At 51.3% G+C, this 15430-nt stretch overlaps 1 protein-coding gene across 1 annotated transcript in view; it reads right to left on the reverse strand.

The window, feature by feature from the left end:
- The window catches only part of LOC132385393 (histone-lysine N-methyltransferase 2B-like), a 292547-nt gene that overhangs the window by 172877 nt on the left and 104240 nt on the right, over nt 1-15430 (reverse strand). The window contains exons 5-10 of the mRNA XM_059957436.1: nt 11794-11950; nt 10014-10335; nt 8067-8119; nt 4413-4727; nt 3686-3759; nt 2431-2559 (exon numbers count right to left, since the gene is read on the reverse strand). Of these exons, the coding sequence (XP_059813419.1) occupies nt 2431-2559; nt 3686-3759; nt 4413-4727; nt 8067-8119; nt 10014-10335; nt 11794-11950 (1050 nt within the window). The remainder of the gene's footprint in view (nt 1-2430; nt 2560-3685; nt 3760-4412; nt 4728-8066; nt 8120-10013; nt 10336-11793; nt 11951-15430) is intronic.

Consider the following 15430-nt stretch of genomic DNA (forward strand, 5'->3'; position numbering starts at 1 on the left):
AAAGTTTGGGCACTCCTGGTCATAATTTCTGTTACTGTGAATAGTTTAGTATAAGATGAACTGATCTCCAAAAGTCATAAAGTTAAAGATGAAACATCCTTTTCAACATTTTAACCAAGATTAGTGTATTATTTTTGTTTTGTACAATTTTAGAGTGGACAAAAAGGAAAGGAGCACCATGCGAAAGTTTGGGCACCCCGAGAGATTTGAGCTCTCAGATAACTTTTACCAAGGCCTCAGAATTTAATTAGCTTGTTAGGACTTTGGCTTATTCACAATCATCATTAGGAAAATCCAGGTTATACAAATTTCAATGCTTTATAATTACCCTGACTCCTCAAACCTTCTCCCAACAATCAGCAGCCATGGGATCCTCTAAGCAGCTGCCTAGCACTCTGAAAATTAAAATAATTGATGGCCACAAAGCAGAAGGATATAAGATAGCAAAGCATTTTCAGGTAGCCATTTCTTCAGTTAGTAACGTAATTAAGAAATGGCAGTTAACAGGAACAGTGGAAGTCAAGTTGAGGTCTGTAGACCAAGAAAACTTTCCCAGAGAACTGCTCGTAGGATTGGTACAAAGGCAAATCAAAACCCCCAATTTGACTGCAAAGGGCCTTCAGGAAGATTTAGCAGACTCTGGAGTGGTTGTGCACTGTTCTACTGTGCAGCAACACCTGCAGAAATATGACCTTCATGGAAAAGTCATCAGAAGAAAACCTTTCCTGCATCCTGACTACAACATTCAGCATAAGTTTGCAAAGGAACATCTAAAAAAGCCTGATGTATTTTGGAAACAAGTCCTGTGGACTAATGAAGTTAAAATAGAACATTTTGGCCGCAATGAGCAAAGGTATGTTTGGACAAAAAAGGGTGCAGAATTTCATGAAAAGAACACCTCTCCAACTGTTAAGCATGGGGGTGGATCGATCATGCTTTGGGCTTGTGTTGCAGCCAGTGGCACGGGGAACATTTCACTGGTACAGGGAAGAATGAATTCAATTAAATACCAGCGAATTCTGGAAGCAAATGTCACACCATCTGTAAAAAAGTTGAAGGTGAAAAGAGGATGGCTTCTACAACAGGATAATGCCCCTAAAAACACCTCAAAATCACAATGGACTACCTCAAGAGGCGCTAGCTGAAGGCTTTGCCATGGCCTTCACAGACCCCCGACCTAAACATCATCGCAAATCCGTGGATAGACCTCAAAAAAGCAGTGCATACAAGACGGCCCAAGAATCTCACCTAACTAGAAGCCTTTTGCAAGGAAGAATGGGCAAAAATCCCCTAAACAAGAATTGAAAAGACTCTTAGCTGGCTACAGAAAGTGATACTTGCCAAAGGGGGTGTTACTAAGTACTGACCATGCAGGGTGCCCAAACTTTCACTTCGGGCCCTTTTCATTTTGTTATTTTGAAACTGTAAAAGATGGAAATAAAAAAGTAATCTTACTTAAAATATTACAGAAATGTGTCATCTTTAACTTCATGCCTTTTGGAAATCAGATCGCCTTTACTTGCTTAGCTATTCAGAGTAACAGAAATCCTGACCAGGGTCACCCAAACATTTGCATACCACAGTATTTAGACCACTCAGTAACACCATTGGGAATGGGTCCCATGTAAATTTAGAACATTCAATAACAGTCGGGAATGGGCATCGCAGTGAATTAGAACTCTCAGTAACACAGTCGGAAATGGGCCACGTAGACATTTAGAACGCTCAGTAACACAGTCAGGCATGGGACACGTGGACATTTAGAACACTCAGTAACACAGTTGGGAATGGGTCCCGTAGACATCTAGAACACTCAGTAACACAGTCGGGAATGGGTCCCGTGGACATTTACAACACTCAGTAACACAGTCAGGATCGGATCCCGCGGATATTTAGAACACTCAGTAACAGTTGGGAATGGGACCCATGGACATTTAGAACACTCAGTAACACAGTCGGGAATGGGTCCCACGGACATTTTGGACACTCAGTAACACAGTCGGGATCGGGTCCCGCGGACATTTAGAACACTCAGTAACACAGTCAGGATCGGGTCCCGCGGACATTTAGAACACTCAGTAACAGTCGGGAATGGGTCCCGCGGACATTTAGAACACTCAGTAATACTGTCAGGATCGGGTCCCACGGACATTTAGAACACTCAGTAACACAGTTCCTATGAAACCTTTCTTAAGCCAAAATGGCGTAATGTGAAGAACTATTAATTTATATGGGAAAAACTTTCGTAAAAGCAAAAGTCCTATTTGTAATGCGCAAACCAGTTGCTAATGCAGGTCTTTCGTAAAAGCGAAGTGGCGTAAAGAGGGGGACACCTGTATATGCACACACTCTGGATGCTCACTTTGGGATGGGTCTCACACACCGGGGGACCGACACTCCACACACACACACACACACGCACAGTTTCACCTTGAAGTCCACTCGGATCCTATGCACACCATCGCTGGGACCCTTGTACCGGCTGTTGCTGCCGTTGGTGACAGGGCTAAGCGGACTCAATACCATCTGATCCTGCTTGCTGAGGAGCACCGGCCTGTCCTACAGAGAGAAGGGGGAACACACATCAGCTGGCCCAGCCTCCAGCTCTCCACGCCTCCATCCCAACCCCTCCAACCCCACAGCCTCCTCCTCCTCAACAGTGACCAGAAGATAATTGGACAGCATAGAGTTAAACAGCAATGGAAACGCAAGCCCTTCAGACATCTACTCGTCTCTGCCATCCACAATTCTCATCTGAGCCAGTTCCATCACCTGCATCTGGCTTGTACGCCTCTAAGCTTTTCCTTACCATATACCTTTCAAATGTTCTTAATGTATTTGCCTCATTCACTTCTTCTGGCAGCTCATTCCATATATCCACCACACACACTGATTACTTTTAAATTTTGCTTCTCTCACTTTAAACTTGTGCCCTCTAGCACTTGATTCCTAGGCTCTGGGGAAAAAAATTGTGTGTGTTTACCCTGTCTCTGCCTATTATAATTTTATTCACCACTTTAAGATTTTACCCCTCATTCTCCTAGGTTCCAGTGAATAAAGTCCAAACTGGCCCAACTTTTCTCCATAACTCAGTCACAGCAATATCCTCTTAAACCTCATCAATTTTTCCAGCTTAATAGCATCTTTCCTATAACAGAGTGACCTTAACAGAATTCAATACTTCAACTGAGGCCTCACCAACGTTTCGTACAACAGCAACGTAACTACAGAACTCCGATACTCAGTACTGTGACGAATGAAGACCAGCATGCCAAACACGTCCTTCACCACTGTGTACCTGTGTCACCACTTTCAGGGAACCAAGTTTCTCTCTTCTACAACACTGCACAGGGCCATATCGTTCACTGGAACCATCTGTCCGTACGAAATTCAACACTTTGCACTCATCCAGATTAAACTCGTACAAGATCTTCTTGAATACTGGTTGCATATCCCTGGGTCAGACCACACCAGGAGCACCGTGCACAGTTCCAGTCTCCACGTCCCTGGGTCAGACCCACACTGGGAGCACCGTGCACAGTTCCAGTCTGTATCCCTGGGTCAGACCCACACCGGGAGCACCGTGCACGGTTCCAGTCTCTGTATCCCTGGGTCAGACCAAACGAAGGACTAGTCTCCAAAACGCTTGCCACCACAGGTCGGGTGTTTCCCACTTCCCACTCACCTTCTCTCTGCTTTTCCGGGATTTGAGGTGTAGTGGTTTCAGTCGGCCTTGTTCGTCGACATCTGCGAAGTCGTCTGGTTAGGGAGAACAAAGACCAAGATTACAATTGATGGCAACAGCAGTAACCCAACCCCTATCTTGCACCCCATCCTCCTGAATAAGAACCTCACCTCCTCCATCATCCCACACCCCTCCCTGACCGAGAATATCTCTGCTGAGCAACCCCAGACCAAACCCCTCTCTTCTACCCCACCACCAAACGAGGACAAACCTGCCAAACCCACCGCCTGCAATCTTGCCAACCACAGACATACATCTCACCCTCACCCTGCAACCCCACACCCCTTCCAATTCCCACCCCTCCACCAAAACACCCCAAACGAGGACAGTCTTGCTCACCAAACACAGCCATCACATCCCACCCAAATTTCCCCTACTTCCCCATCCCCATTCCTCCCACTTGTGCTAACCCCAAAACCCTGTCCCTCCCCTCCTCCTCTCAAAACTGTTAATGTCCCTGGACCTGTCCTATTTTTTCCTCCTCTTCTATCTCCTCTCTTTCCATGCATCTCCGCTGTTCCCCTCGAAACCACACTCCACATCCCCCTCACTCCACCACCTTTCCTTCTCCCCCTCTCTTCCCCTACAAAGCTGCGCTCCCCCCCACCCCGCACTGTGATCTCACCTACTGTACACCCACCCTCCCCCACCCACTGCTGTCCCTTGCCTGCACCGGGCTTGCCATCCTCATCAGAGGCAGAGAGGTCGGACTCCTCAAACAGGGCGTAGTAGGACCACTGCCGGGCCGAGCGGCGGATGGATTTGCGCTGAAGCTGTGCCTCGGGGGTGAGTGCAGTCTCTGAACCGGTGGGGGGAGGGAGCTGGCCGCGGCGGGGGGCCTCCTCCTCCCCTGCCGGCATCTCCACTGCGTACTCGGAGGGAGCATAGCCTCGCGAGTCTGGAAGCCACTCCTCATCATCCTTTCCCATAACCGGGCGGGTGTCCACGACCGGTAGCAGGGCAGAACGACTCCGCTTGCGCACTAGGTAGGCCGAAGGGGAGGGGCCAGGCGGCAAGCAGGAGGGTTTGAGGGTGACCAGAGGGAGGGGAGACAGAGTGGAGAAGTGGAAGGGGTTTGCGGTGTGAATGGGAGGGGTGAGAGGTAATGAAGCAAGGAGAGATGGAGGAGTAGAGAGTTGAGGAGAGGGAGAAGGGAGGGGGTAGGAGGAGTGAGTGGAAGAGGGGATCAGGAGAGTGACAGTGCAAGGGGAGGGAGAAGGGGAGAGTGTAGTTGTGATGTGAGGGAAGGGGAGACAGACAGAGCAGTGAAGGGGTGCGGGGTGTGGGGGTAGGTAGAGGGGAAGGAAAATAAAATGCCCATGTTAGACCACGCAAACATAACATGCCCCCCCCCCCCAACCCTTTACTCATCTTAGCAGCCCCCAGGCTGGGGACATAGAATGGTACAGCACAGAGACAGCCAGTCTCCATATCCTATAACAAAGTTAATGATACCTAGTTACAGAGTCATACAACACAGAAAAACCCTTAACCCCCAACTCATCCCTTTATCCCCTGATCCAGTCCCTTTGCACTTACATTGCTATATCCTCAATGGCTCATTTTCCCCTTCCGACCTTGTTCATATGTCCCGTGGATGTAGGGACCCTCCCTACCTCCTTCCCACATCACGGAACATAGAACAGTACAGCACAAGCACAGACCCTTCAGCCCACAATGTTGCGCAGAACCAATTAAATTTGTAATCAAATGGGCAACCAAACTGATCGTTATGCCTACACAATGTCCATATGCTTACATTTTCCTCACATTCATGTGCCTATTTAAATGTCTCTTAAATGTCCCTCTTAAGTGGCCAAGTGGTTAAGGCGATGGTCTAGAGATCTGAAGGTCGCTAGTTTGAGCGTCAGCTGAGGCTGCGTGTGTGTCCTTGAGCAAGGCACTTAACCACACATTGCTCTGCGACGACACCAGTGCCATGCTGTATCAGCCCTTGCCCTTCCCTTGGACAACATCGGTGGCTTGGAGAGGGGAGACTTGCAGCATGGGCAACTACCGGTCTCCCCTACAACCCTGCCCAGGCCTGCGCCCTGGCAACTTTCCAAAGGCGCAAATCCAAGTCTCTTGAGACTAACGGATGCCTAAAAAGAAGTCCCTAATGTATTTGCCTCTAACGACATCTCAGCCAGTACACTCAAGGCATTCACCACTAATTAGCACATATCCACTTTGAAATTACCCCTCTCACTTTAAATGCCTGCCCTCTGGTATTAGATATTATAACTCTGGGAAAAAGGTGCTCCCTGTCAACTCCACCTTTGCCTCTCATAATCTTATAAAATTGCCCCACTCCAGAGAAAACAACCCAAGGTTGTCCATCATCACAACCTCTAACCCTACACCATCTTGGTAAAACTCTTTTGCACCCTTCCTTTCTATAATGGGGCAACCACAACTGTGTGCAATAGTACAGATGCAGCCTAACTAAAGTTCTACAAAGCTGCAACATAACTTACTGACTTTTGAATCCAATGCCTCAACTAATGAAGGCAAGCATGCCATCAACCAGTGTAGCCACTTTCGGGGAGCCATGAACCTGAACTTCAAGATCCCCCTGCTCATCAACAGTGCTAAGGATCCTGTAGGTCTGTTTACCTTTGACCTCAACACTCCACACTTGGTCAGGTTATTCCATCTGCCAATTCTCCACCCATGCCTGTAATCCAGTTTAGGAGGGCCTAAAGAAGCCTCTTCTTTTGGAGTCAAGAGTTGTATAGCCCATGCATTCTGTAACCCAGCAAGCTAGTCTCATGAGCCACATAACCTTCTAAAGCTCTTTTATCCACATATTTATACAGGTGGCTTTTAACCGTCGCTACTGTGTCACCTCAAATTACTATTACTGGCAGCTTGTTCTAAATCCGCTGAATAAAGAAGCTATCTCAGATAGTCTGTAATTGTATGTTTTCTGATCAACATGATGTGCGGTGTGTGACTGTTGGTTCTGTGCTTTGCAATTAGGCCCCAGAGGAATGCTGTTAAGTTTGGCTGCAGTCATGTGCATGGTTGAGTGACAATTAAACTTGAACCTGATGTACCTTTTAAATCTCACCTCTGAAGTTTCACCTGATCCCTGTTGTTGTTAGCCCTAGGGAAAAGACTCTTTGCCCTCATCCTGTCTATTCCCCTCATGATCTTATAGACCTCTATCAGGTCACCCCTCAATCTCCTACACTGCAGAGAAAGCGAATAAAGTCCTAGTCAATTTAACTCCTTTCTGCACTCTAATTTCAAAACACCTTTCCTATAACAGAGTGACTAAGATAGTACAGAATTATTATTTTGCTCCAGATGTGTTGTCTTTTTGTTATGGTTTTTTTTTAAAAGAATGTTATGTGTGCCTGTGATGCTGGTGCAAGTAAATTAGATTATTATTATCATCATCATATACCTTGTTTCAATTGATCACATCAGTGCAGAATGCAGAATAAAGTATCAGTCACAGAGATAGTGGAGTGCAGGTAGACAATGAGATACAAGGGAAACAATGAGGTAGACGTGAGATCAAGAGTCTGCTAACTGTGACAGAATCTGTCTGTGAGTCTGATTTCAGTCTTCACCATGTGGTTCTCTTTTTCTACAGCCTTTGGGTACAGTGCTCTGAAAATCTGATCCTTGCTAGTGACTGCAACGAGAACATTTGCACGATGAGCAAACTTTTCATAGGAGTACTCTCTGTTTCAGCTGACCTTCCCTGAACATCCACACTCTCAATCTCAATTGCCCCCAGCATTCCCATCACCTTCCTGGGCTTGTCTGTGGAAATATCTTTCTAAACCACACCCCTCTCTCGCCTCTAATCTACAGAAAAGACAATCTTCCCCAGCACTGCACACCCTACAATACATTTCAGATGTTGAAAAGAGGCACCTAACAACAGCACGGTGCTACGTAGACTCTGTTCTGAGGACACAAATCCTGTATCAGAGCAGTCAAGTATTCAATGTGCCGGAAAGCTTCTCTGTGTCTGATCCCAGGAACGTGAGAAGGGGCAGTGTAGAGGGAGCTTCACTCCATGTCTGACCCCGGGAATGTGTGATGGGACGGTGTAGAGGGAGCTTCACTCCATGTCTGACCCCGGGAATGTGTGATGGGACGGTGTGGAGGGAGCTTCACTCTGTGTCTGACCCCGGGAGTGTGTGATGGGACGGTGTAGAGGGAGCTTCACTCCATGTCTGACCCCGGGAGTGTGTGATGGGACGGTGTAGAGGGAGCTTCACTCCATGTCTGACCCCAGGATTGTGCGATTGGACGGTGTGGAGGGAGATTCACCATATTTGACCCGTACTTTAACCCATACCATTTGCTAGACGTTCCTGCCTCCGTCGTTCAATCTTGTCACACTTCCGCCACCTGCAACAACATGAGAGAAAAGAATCACAGCCACTCGGTCCATCAGGCTGATGCAAGCCAAATGATAAGACATCCAAAGACTGTTGCTCTCTGGAGCCGAGGGTTAACTCACACTCCAGTGACAGAGATGCCTGCAGTACCACCACTGAGCAGCAGATGTCAGCTGAGCTCCACTCCTGACCAGCCTGCACCCAGAGCAGGAGACAGCCGTCTGTACAATGTCTCCAACTCGCCCCCGGAGTCCTTTCCCCCCAAAACAGACATTATCACAACGCAGGCCAATTTACACTCCATTATGCTGCAGAAGAATATAGCAAGCACTGCTTCCCCAATCACAACTTACATGGGGTGGGGGGGTGGGGGAAGAGGAGTAGATCGGAAGCCAATAAGAAACTCCAAAACATCCTTACACATGTATCCCACCATCTTCCCACAACCCTGTATCAGACTCAAACTAATCCCACTGTCCACCTCTCTCTCACCACATCCCAGAACCCGTCACACACTAATCCCACTGTCCACCTCTCTCCCCACAGCCCAGAACCCGTCACACACTAATCCCACTGTCCACCTCTCTCCCCACAGCCCAGAATCCGTCACACACTAATCCCACTGTCTACCTCTCTCCCCACAGCCCAGAACCCATCACACACTAATCCCACTGTCCACCTCTCTCCCCACAGCCCAGAATCCGTCACACACTAATCCCACTGTCTACCTCTCTCCCCACAGCCCAGAACCCATCACACACTAATCCCAATGTCCCCCTCTCTCCCCACAGCCCAGAATCCGTCACACACTAATCCCACTGTCTACCTCTCTCCCCACAGCCCAGAACCCATCACACACTAATCCCACTGTCCCCCTCTCTCCCCACAGCCCAGAATCCGTCACACACTAATCCCACTGTCTATCTCTCTCCCCACAGCCCAGAACCCATCACACACTAATCCCACTGTCCACCTCTCTCCCCACAGCCCAGAATCCGTCACACACTAATCCCACTGTCCCCCTCTCTCCCCACAGCCCAGAATCCGTCACACACTAATCCCACTGTCCACCTCTCTCCCCACAGCCCAGAACCCATCACACACTAATCCCACTGTCCAGCTCTCTCTCACCACATCCCAGAACCCATCACACACTAATCCCACTGTCCCCCTCTCTCCCCACAGCCCAGAATCCGTCACACACTAATCCCACTGTCCACCTCTCTCCCCACAGCCCAGAACCCATCACACACTAATCCCACTGTCCACCTCTCTCCCCACAGCAGTGCCAGTCCCCACACTAATACCCTATCCTGTTCTCTCCCCTCAGCCATGTCAGTTCCCAAACTAATCCCACTGCCGCATCCTTGCTGTATAACATGCTGGCGTGTGGTAGAATCCATTGGGAGGAGCAATATGGGATTGGAGCAAATGTGCTGGCACGTACTCAGATAGCTGAAGAGCCTGTGGTCTTGCTGTAACTGGGTGGACTGGGGCATGGGGATTGCCCCCGGTTATGTTGGTGGGCGAGTGGGAGCACCAGAAGGGAAGGGTTTCATCAAGTTGACGAGTTAGAAGAAGAGATGTGAGCAGTCTTCTCTTCAGCTACTAGCTGCAGCCTCCACTGTCTGGTTGGATTGCACAGAAATCACTGAAAGGCCAATTTTGGTGCTGCTGAGTAAGGGGCAAGGGAGAGGAAGGGAAGGCAATATGAGAAGTACTCGCGCACAGTTCTGGACCCCTCCCCAGAGAGTGGAGAGTGAGAAGGAACAACGTGGGGTGAGGGGTGAGTAGACAGAGGAAGGGAGAACGGGATTGACTCACATGTTGCTTGGTGCTGATGGAGGAGTGGGAGAAGGAGTGACAGGGAGAGCAGGGACTAAGCGAAGGGAGGTGGTACTCACACGCAGCACTGTTTCTTGGTGTTACGGCCCCCGAACTTGGGCTTATCCAGGCAGTTGACACACTTGCCACAGTCAGCCAGGTTCCGGCAGCCCTTGCAGCTACCACACCGGTTTCCCCTCCGCTTGGGCTGCCCCATGACTGGGAGGGGCTTGCTGCACTCCATACCCGGCTGCGATGTCAAATCTGACCCTGCCTCTGCCCCCGGCGCAGACCCCTCTGCCATCACCTCGTCACCCAGCTCAGGCGGCTTCAACTTCAGCACTGGCACAGCAGTTACAGGGGCAGGGGCAGGGCTGTCCGGTCCAGAGGATGAGGAGTCCACTGTGGTGGAGCACGGGTAGCAGGGAAAGAGTGGGGAAGAGAGATTCAAGAATGATAGAGAAAGGGGGTGAAACAGAGAGATGCACAAAGCAAGGGAGCGAGGGGGAGATGCACACAACGAGGGAGCGAGAGGGAGATGCACGGAGCGAGGGAGCGAGAGGGAGATGCACGGAGCGAGGGAGCGAGAGGGAGATGCACGGAGCGAGGGAGCGAGAGGGAGATGCACGGAGCGAGGGAGCGAGAGGGAGATGCACGGAGCGAGGGAGCGAGAGGGAGATGCACGGAGTGAGGGAGCGAGAGGGAGATGCACGGAGCGAGGGAGCGAGAGGGAGATGCACGGAGCGAGGGAGCGAGAGGCAGATGCACGGAGCGAGGGAGCGAGAGGGAGATGCACGGAGCGAGGGAGCGAGAGGGAGATGCACGGAGCGAGGGAGCGAGAGGGAGATGCACGGAGCGAGGGAGCAAGAGGGAGATGCACGGAGCGAGGGAGCGAGAGGGAGATGCACGGAGCGAGGGAGCGAGAGGGAGATGCACGGAGCGAGGGAGCGAGAGGGAGATGCACGGAGCGAGGGAGCGAGAGATGTACAACGCCAGGGAGCGAGAGAGAGATGTACAAAATGAGAGAGCAAATAAGTGTGATACACATGCAAATAGAGAGGATTGGGGAAGGTAGAGTGGGAGAAGAAAACAAAACGGAGAGATAAAAATCGCAGGTTAGACCAGGATACACAGATGTGACAGCCAAACCAGCGGTCAAATATTAGCCAGCAGTGCAAGATCATTCACACCCTCCCTCTCAACACTGCATTGTAATCCAGACCTTGAAACAAGGCTGTTCTCTCCACAAGCAAGTTCAGGTTCAGCAGGATGCAATGCACAGACACCCCCGCCATTGGGGGTTTCTCTGACTCAGGGATACGGAGGCTGGAACTGTGCACGGTGCTACCGGTGTGGGTCTGACCCAGGGACACGGAGACTGGAACTGTGCACGGTGCTCCCGGTGTGGGTCTGACCCAGGGATACGGAGACTGGAACTGTGCACGGTGCTCCCGGTGTGGGTCTGACCCAGGGATACAGAGACTAGAACTGTGCACGGTGCTCCCGGAGTGGGTCTGACTCAGGGATACGGAGACTGTAACTGTGCACGGTGCTCCCGGTGTGGGTCTGACCCAGGGATATGGAGACTGGAACTGTGCACGGTGCTCCCGGTGTGGGTCTGACCCAGGGATATGGAGATTGGAACTGTGCACGGTGCTCCCGGTGTGGGTCCAACCCAGGGATATGGAGACTGGAACTGTGCACGGTGCTCCCGGTGCGGGTCTGACCCAGGGACACGGAGACTGGAACTGTGCCCGGTGCTCCCGGTGTGGGTCTGACCCAGGGATATAGAAATTGGACTTGTGCGTGCCGCGGTCTGGTCTGCAGCCAATGACCCCTCCACACCACGCCGACACTCACCATCCATCAGTCCCGTCATGATGCCGTCCCTCTCATGCATGGGTAGTGCACTGAGCCTGGGAACGTCGGCAGACACTATGGCCCTGGGCTTGCCCAGGACCACAGCTGCCCTCCGACACACATGCTTAATCCGAGGACCCTGGAGGGGCAGCCGAGCCTACAGGTTGGGAGAGAGAGAGAGAGAGAGAGCAGCAGTTAACAGGGTCTGAGAGGTAGGGTGGGCAACAAGAACACGTCCCAGCACCCACCGCACGCAGCTGCCTATGCAGTCCACCTGAGATGAACATGTTACGATGAGCATGCAAGTGGTACGAGTAATCACAAAGAAAGCTTCCTTGGCGTTCAGCAAGCACACCTCTATGAACACTCTGCATTTCCGTGTACGCCACATTCTGTATTCAGGTCAGGAGTGTGAAGCGACACTGTCTGACTTAGTGGTTGCCAACCTGTTGATCGTGATCGACTGGTAAATCTTTGAGACTTTCCCAGTAGATCCCGAGAAAAAAAAGAAAAATAAATACACAAATACTGTTGAGAGATTGTTTCCGGGTTGTGGGTTTTAGCTCCATTCTTTCTGCCCAGTGCGCATGAGTGTAGCTCCCCCACACTACACAGTGTACTTCAGTGGTCCCCAACCACCGGGCCGTGAGGAAACGATACGAGTCAGCTGCACCTTTCCTCGTTCCCTGTCACACCCACTTTTGAACTTCAACCCACACGAGGTCATCAGTCACCTAAACGCAGTGACACCCTTGCGCTAGTGTTCACTTCGTGCGGCCGGCGAGAACTGCCGATTCTACTGGCCTGGAGCGTGGACAGATGGGCGCCGCCTCTAAACCCGTTTAGCACACCGAATGTTTCTGGGGAATCCAGTGCTAAAATATTCGCAGACGACCTAATTAGGGCTCAAGGTTTCCTAAGTATCAGAGCAGCTACCTCGCTGCAATCTGCTGAAACAAAGTTCTGTCAGCCAAAAGAACCTAAAAGGGGCGCAGGCGCTGGCCTGTCGATCTCCTCACTCGGTCGCTTACTGTCTCCAGACTATTTACGGGGACCTCCGTCTCTGACCTTGTCCTCTCACCCCACCCACGACCAGCCGGACCTAGCCAGGGTGTCTGGTGGCGGGCGGGCAGAGGCTTGAGTTCGGGCCAGGAGGCTGTCTAATGAGGCAATGAAGCCCTCAAAACTGCCTCGGTAAACTGAGTCCAAGCACCCCGTACTTAAAGACGAACCTGCTGAGTTTTTTCAGCGGAAAAAACGTGAGCATTGCAGGACAGCAGCTAAGTGCCGAAGGCTACGAAAAATAAATTGCGGAATAGACTGAACACAACGGATCTGCTTCGAGTATCACTGTGTTCCCGTTATGTTGAACATCCCCCGCCCAGCAAGTCGGCCAGTCCGCAAGAATATTGTCAGTATTAAACAGGCCCACGGTGAAAAAAAAGGGTGGGTAAACACTCCTGGTATTTATGCACTATTTCTACTTGAGGGGTGGAGGGTTTTACTTCTGGTCTTTCAACCCCCAGGGCGCATGAATATAACTAATCGATTTGGAGTCGATCTCACCTTTCACTATGGCCGAGGTAGGGGATCTTGGGCTTAAAAAGGTTGGTGACGACTACTCTAACTGCTGGAACACAGCTCCAAAAATACCTGAGAAGCTTCACACTATGCAGGATAGCGCAGCCAGCTCGATCAGCTCCCCATAAATGGCTAATCACTCCACCACCGACCATGATGGTTCACTCACTCCACCACCGATCACCCACCCATCCTCGACAGTTCACTCACTCCACCGATCAGCTCCCCATCCTCGACTGTTCACTCACTCACTCCACCAATCAGCTCCCCATCCTCGACAGTTCACTCACTCCACCAATCAGCTCCCCATCCTCGACAGTTCACTCACTCCACCAATCAGCTCCCCATCCTCGACAGTTCACTCACTCCACCAATCAGCTCCCCATCCTCGACAGTTCACTCACTCACTCCACCGATCGGCTCCCATCTTCAACAGTTCACTCATTCCACCGAACAGCGCTCCATTCTCGACAGTTCACTCACTCCACCAATCGGCTCCCCATTCTCGACAGTTCATTCACTCCACAACCGATCAGCTCCCCATCCTCGACAGTTCACTCATTCCACCGATCAGCTCCCCATCTTCGACAGTTCACTCCCTCCACCTACAGGCTCCCCATCCTCGACAGTTCACTCCCTCCACTGATCGGCTCCCCATCCTCGACAGTTCATTCACTCCACCAATCGGTCCCCATCTTCGACAGTTCACTCACTCCACAACTGATCGGCACCCCATCCCCGACAGATCACTCACTCCACCGAACAGCTCCCCATCCTCGACAGTTCACTCACTCCACCGATCAACTCCCCATCCTCGACAGTTCACTCACTCCTCCGATCAGCTCCCCATCCTCGACAGTTCACTCACTCCTCCGATCAGCTCCCCATCCTCGACAGTTCACTCACTCCACCGCCGATCATCTCCCCATCCTCGACAGTTCACTCACTCCACCAATCGGCTCCCCATTCTCGACAGATCATTCACTCCACAACCGATCAACTCCCCATCCTCGACAGTTCACTCCCTCCACTGATCGGCTCCCCATCCTCGACAGTTCATTCACTCCACCAATCGGTCCCCATCTTCGACAGTTCACTCACTCCACAACTGATCGGCACCCCATCCCCGACAGATCACTCACTCCACCGAACAGCTCCCCAACCTCGACAGTTCACTCATTCCACCGATCAGCTCCCCATCTTCGACAGTTCACTCCCTCCACCTACAGGCTCCCCATCCTCGACAGTTCACTCACTCCTCCGATCAGCTCCCCATCCTCGACAGTTCACTCACTCCACCGCCGATCATCTCCCCATCCTCGACAGTTCACTCACTCCACCAATCGGCTCCCCATTCTCGACAGTTCACTCACTCCACCACCGATCAACTCCCCATCCTCGACAGTTCGGTCACTCCACCGATCAGCTCCCCATCCTCGACAGTTCACTCACTCCAGCGAAAGGCTCCCCATCCTCGGCAGTTCACTCACTCCTCCGATCAGCTCCCCATCCTCGACAGTTCACTCACTCCACCGCCGATCATCTCCCCATCCTCGACAGTTCACTCACTCCACCAATCGGCTCCCCATTCTCGACAGTTCACTCACTCCACCACCGATCAACTCGCCATCCTCGACAATTCACTCACTCCACCGATCAGCTCCGCAACCTCGACAGTTCATTCACTCCACCACCGATCAGCTCCACATCCTCGACAGTTCACTCACTCCACCGATCAGCTCCCCATCCTCGACAGTTCACTCATTCCACCGATCAACTCCCCATCTTCGACAGTTCACTCCCTCCACCTACAGGCTCCCCATCCTCGACAGTTCATTCACTCCACCAATCGGTCCCCATCTTCGACAGTTCACTCACTCCACAACTGATCGGCACCCCATCCCCGACAGATCACTCACTCCACCGAACAGCTCCCCATCCTCGACAGTTCACTCACTCCACCGATCAACTCCCCATCCTCGACAGTTCACTCACTCCTCCGATCAGCTCCCCATCCTCGACAGTTCACTCACTCCACCGCCGATCATCTCCCCAT

This window comes from Hypanus sabinus, assembly GCF_030144855.1.
Source record: "Hypanus sabinus isolate sHypSab1 chromosome 1 unlocalized genomic scaffold, sHypSab1.hap1 SUPER_1_unloc_2, whole genome shotgun sequence".
Taxonomy (NCBI): Eukaryota; Metazoa; Chordata; class Chondrichthyes; order Myliobatiformes; family Dasyatidae; genus Hypanus; species Hypanus sabinus.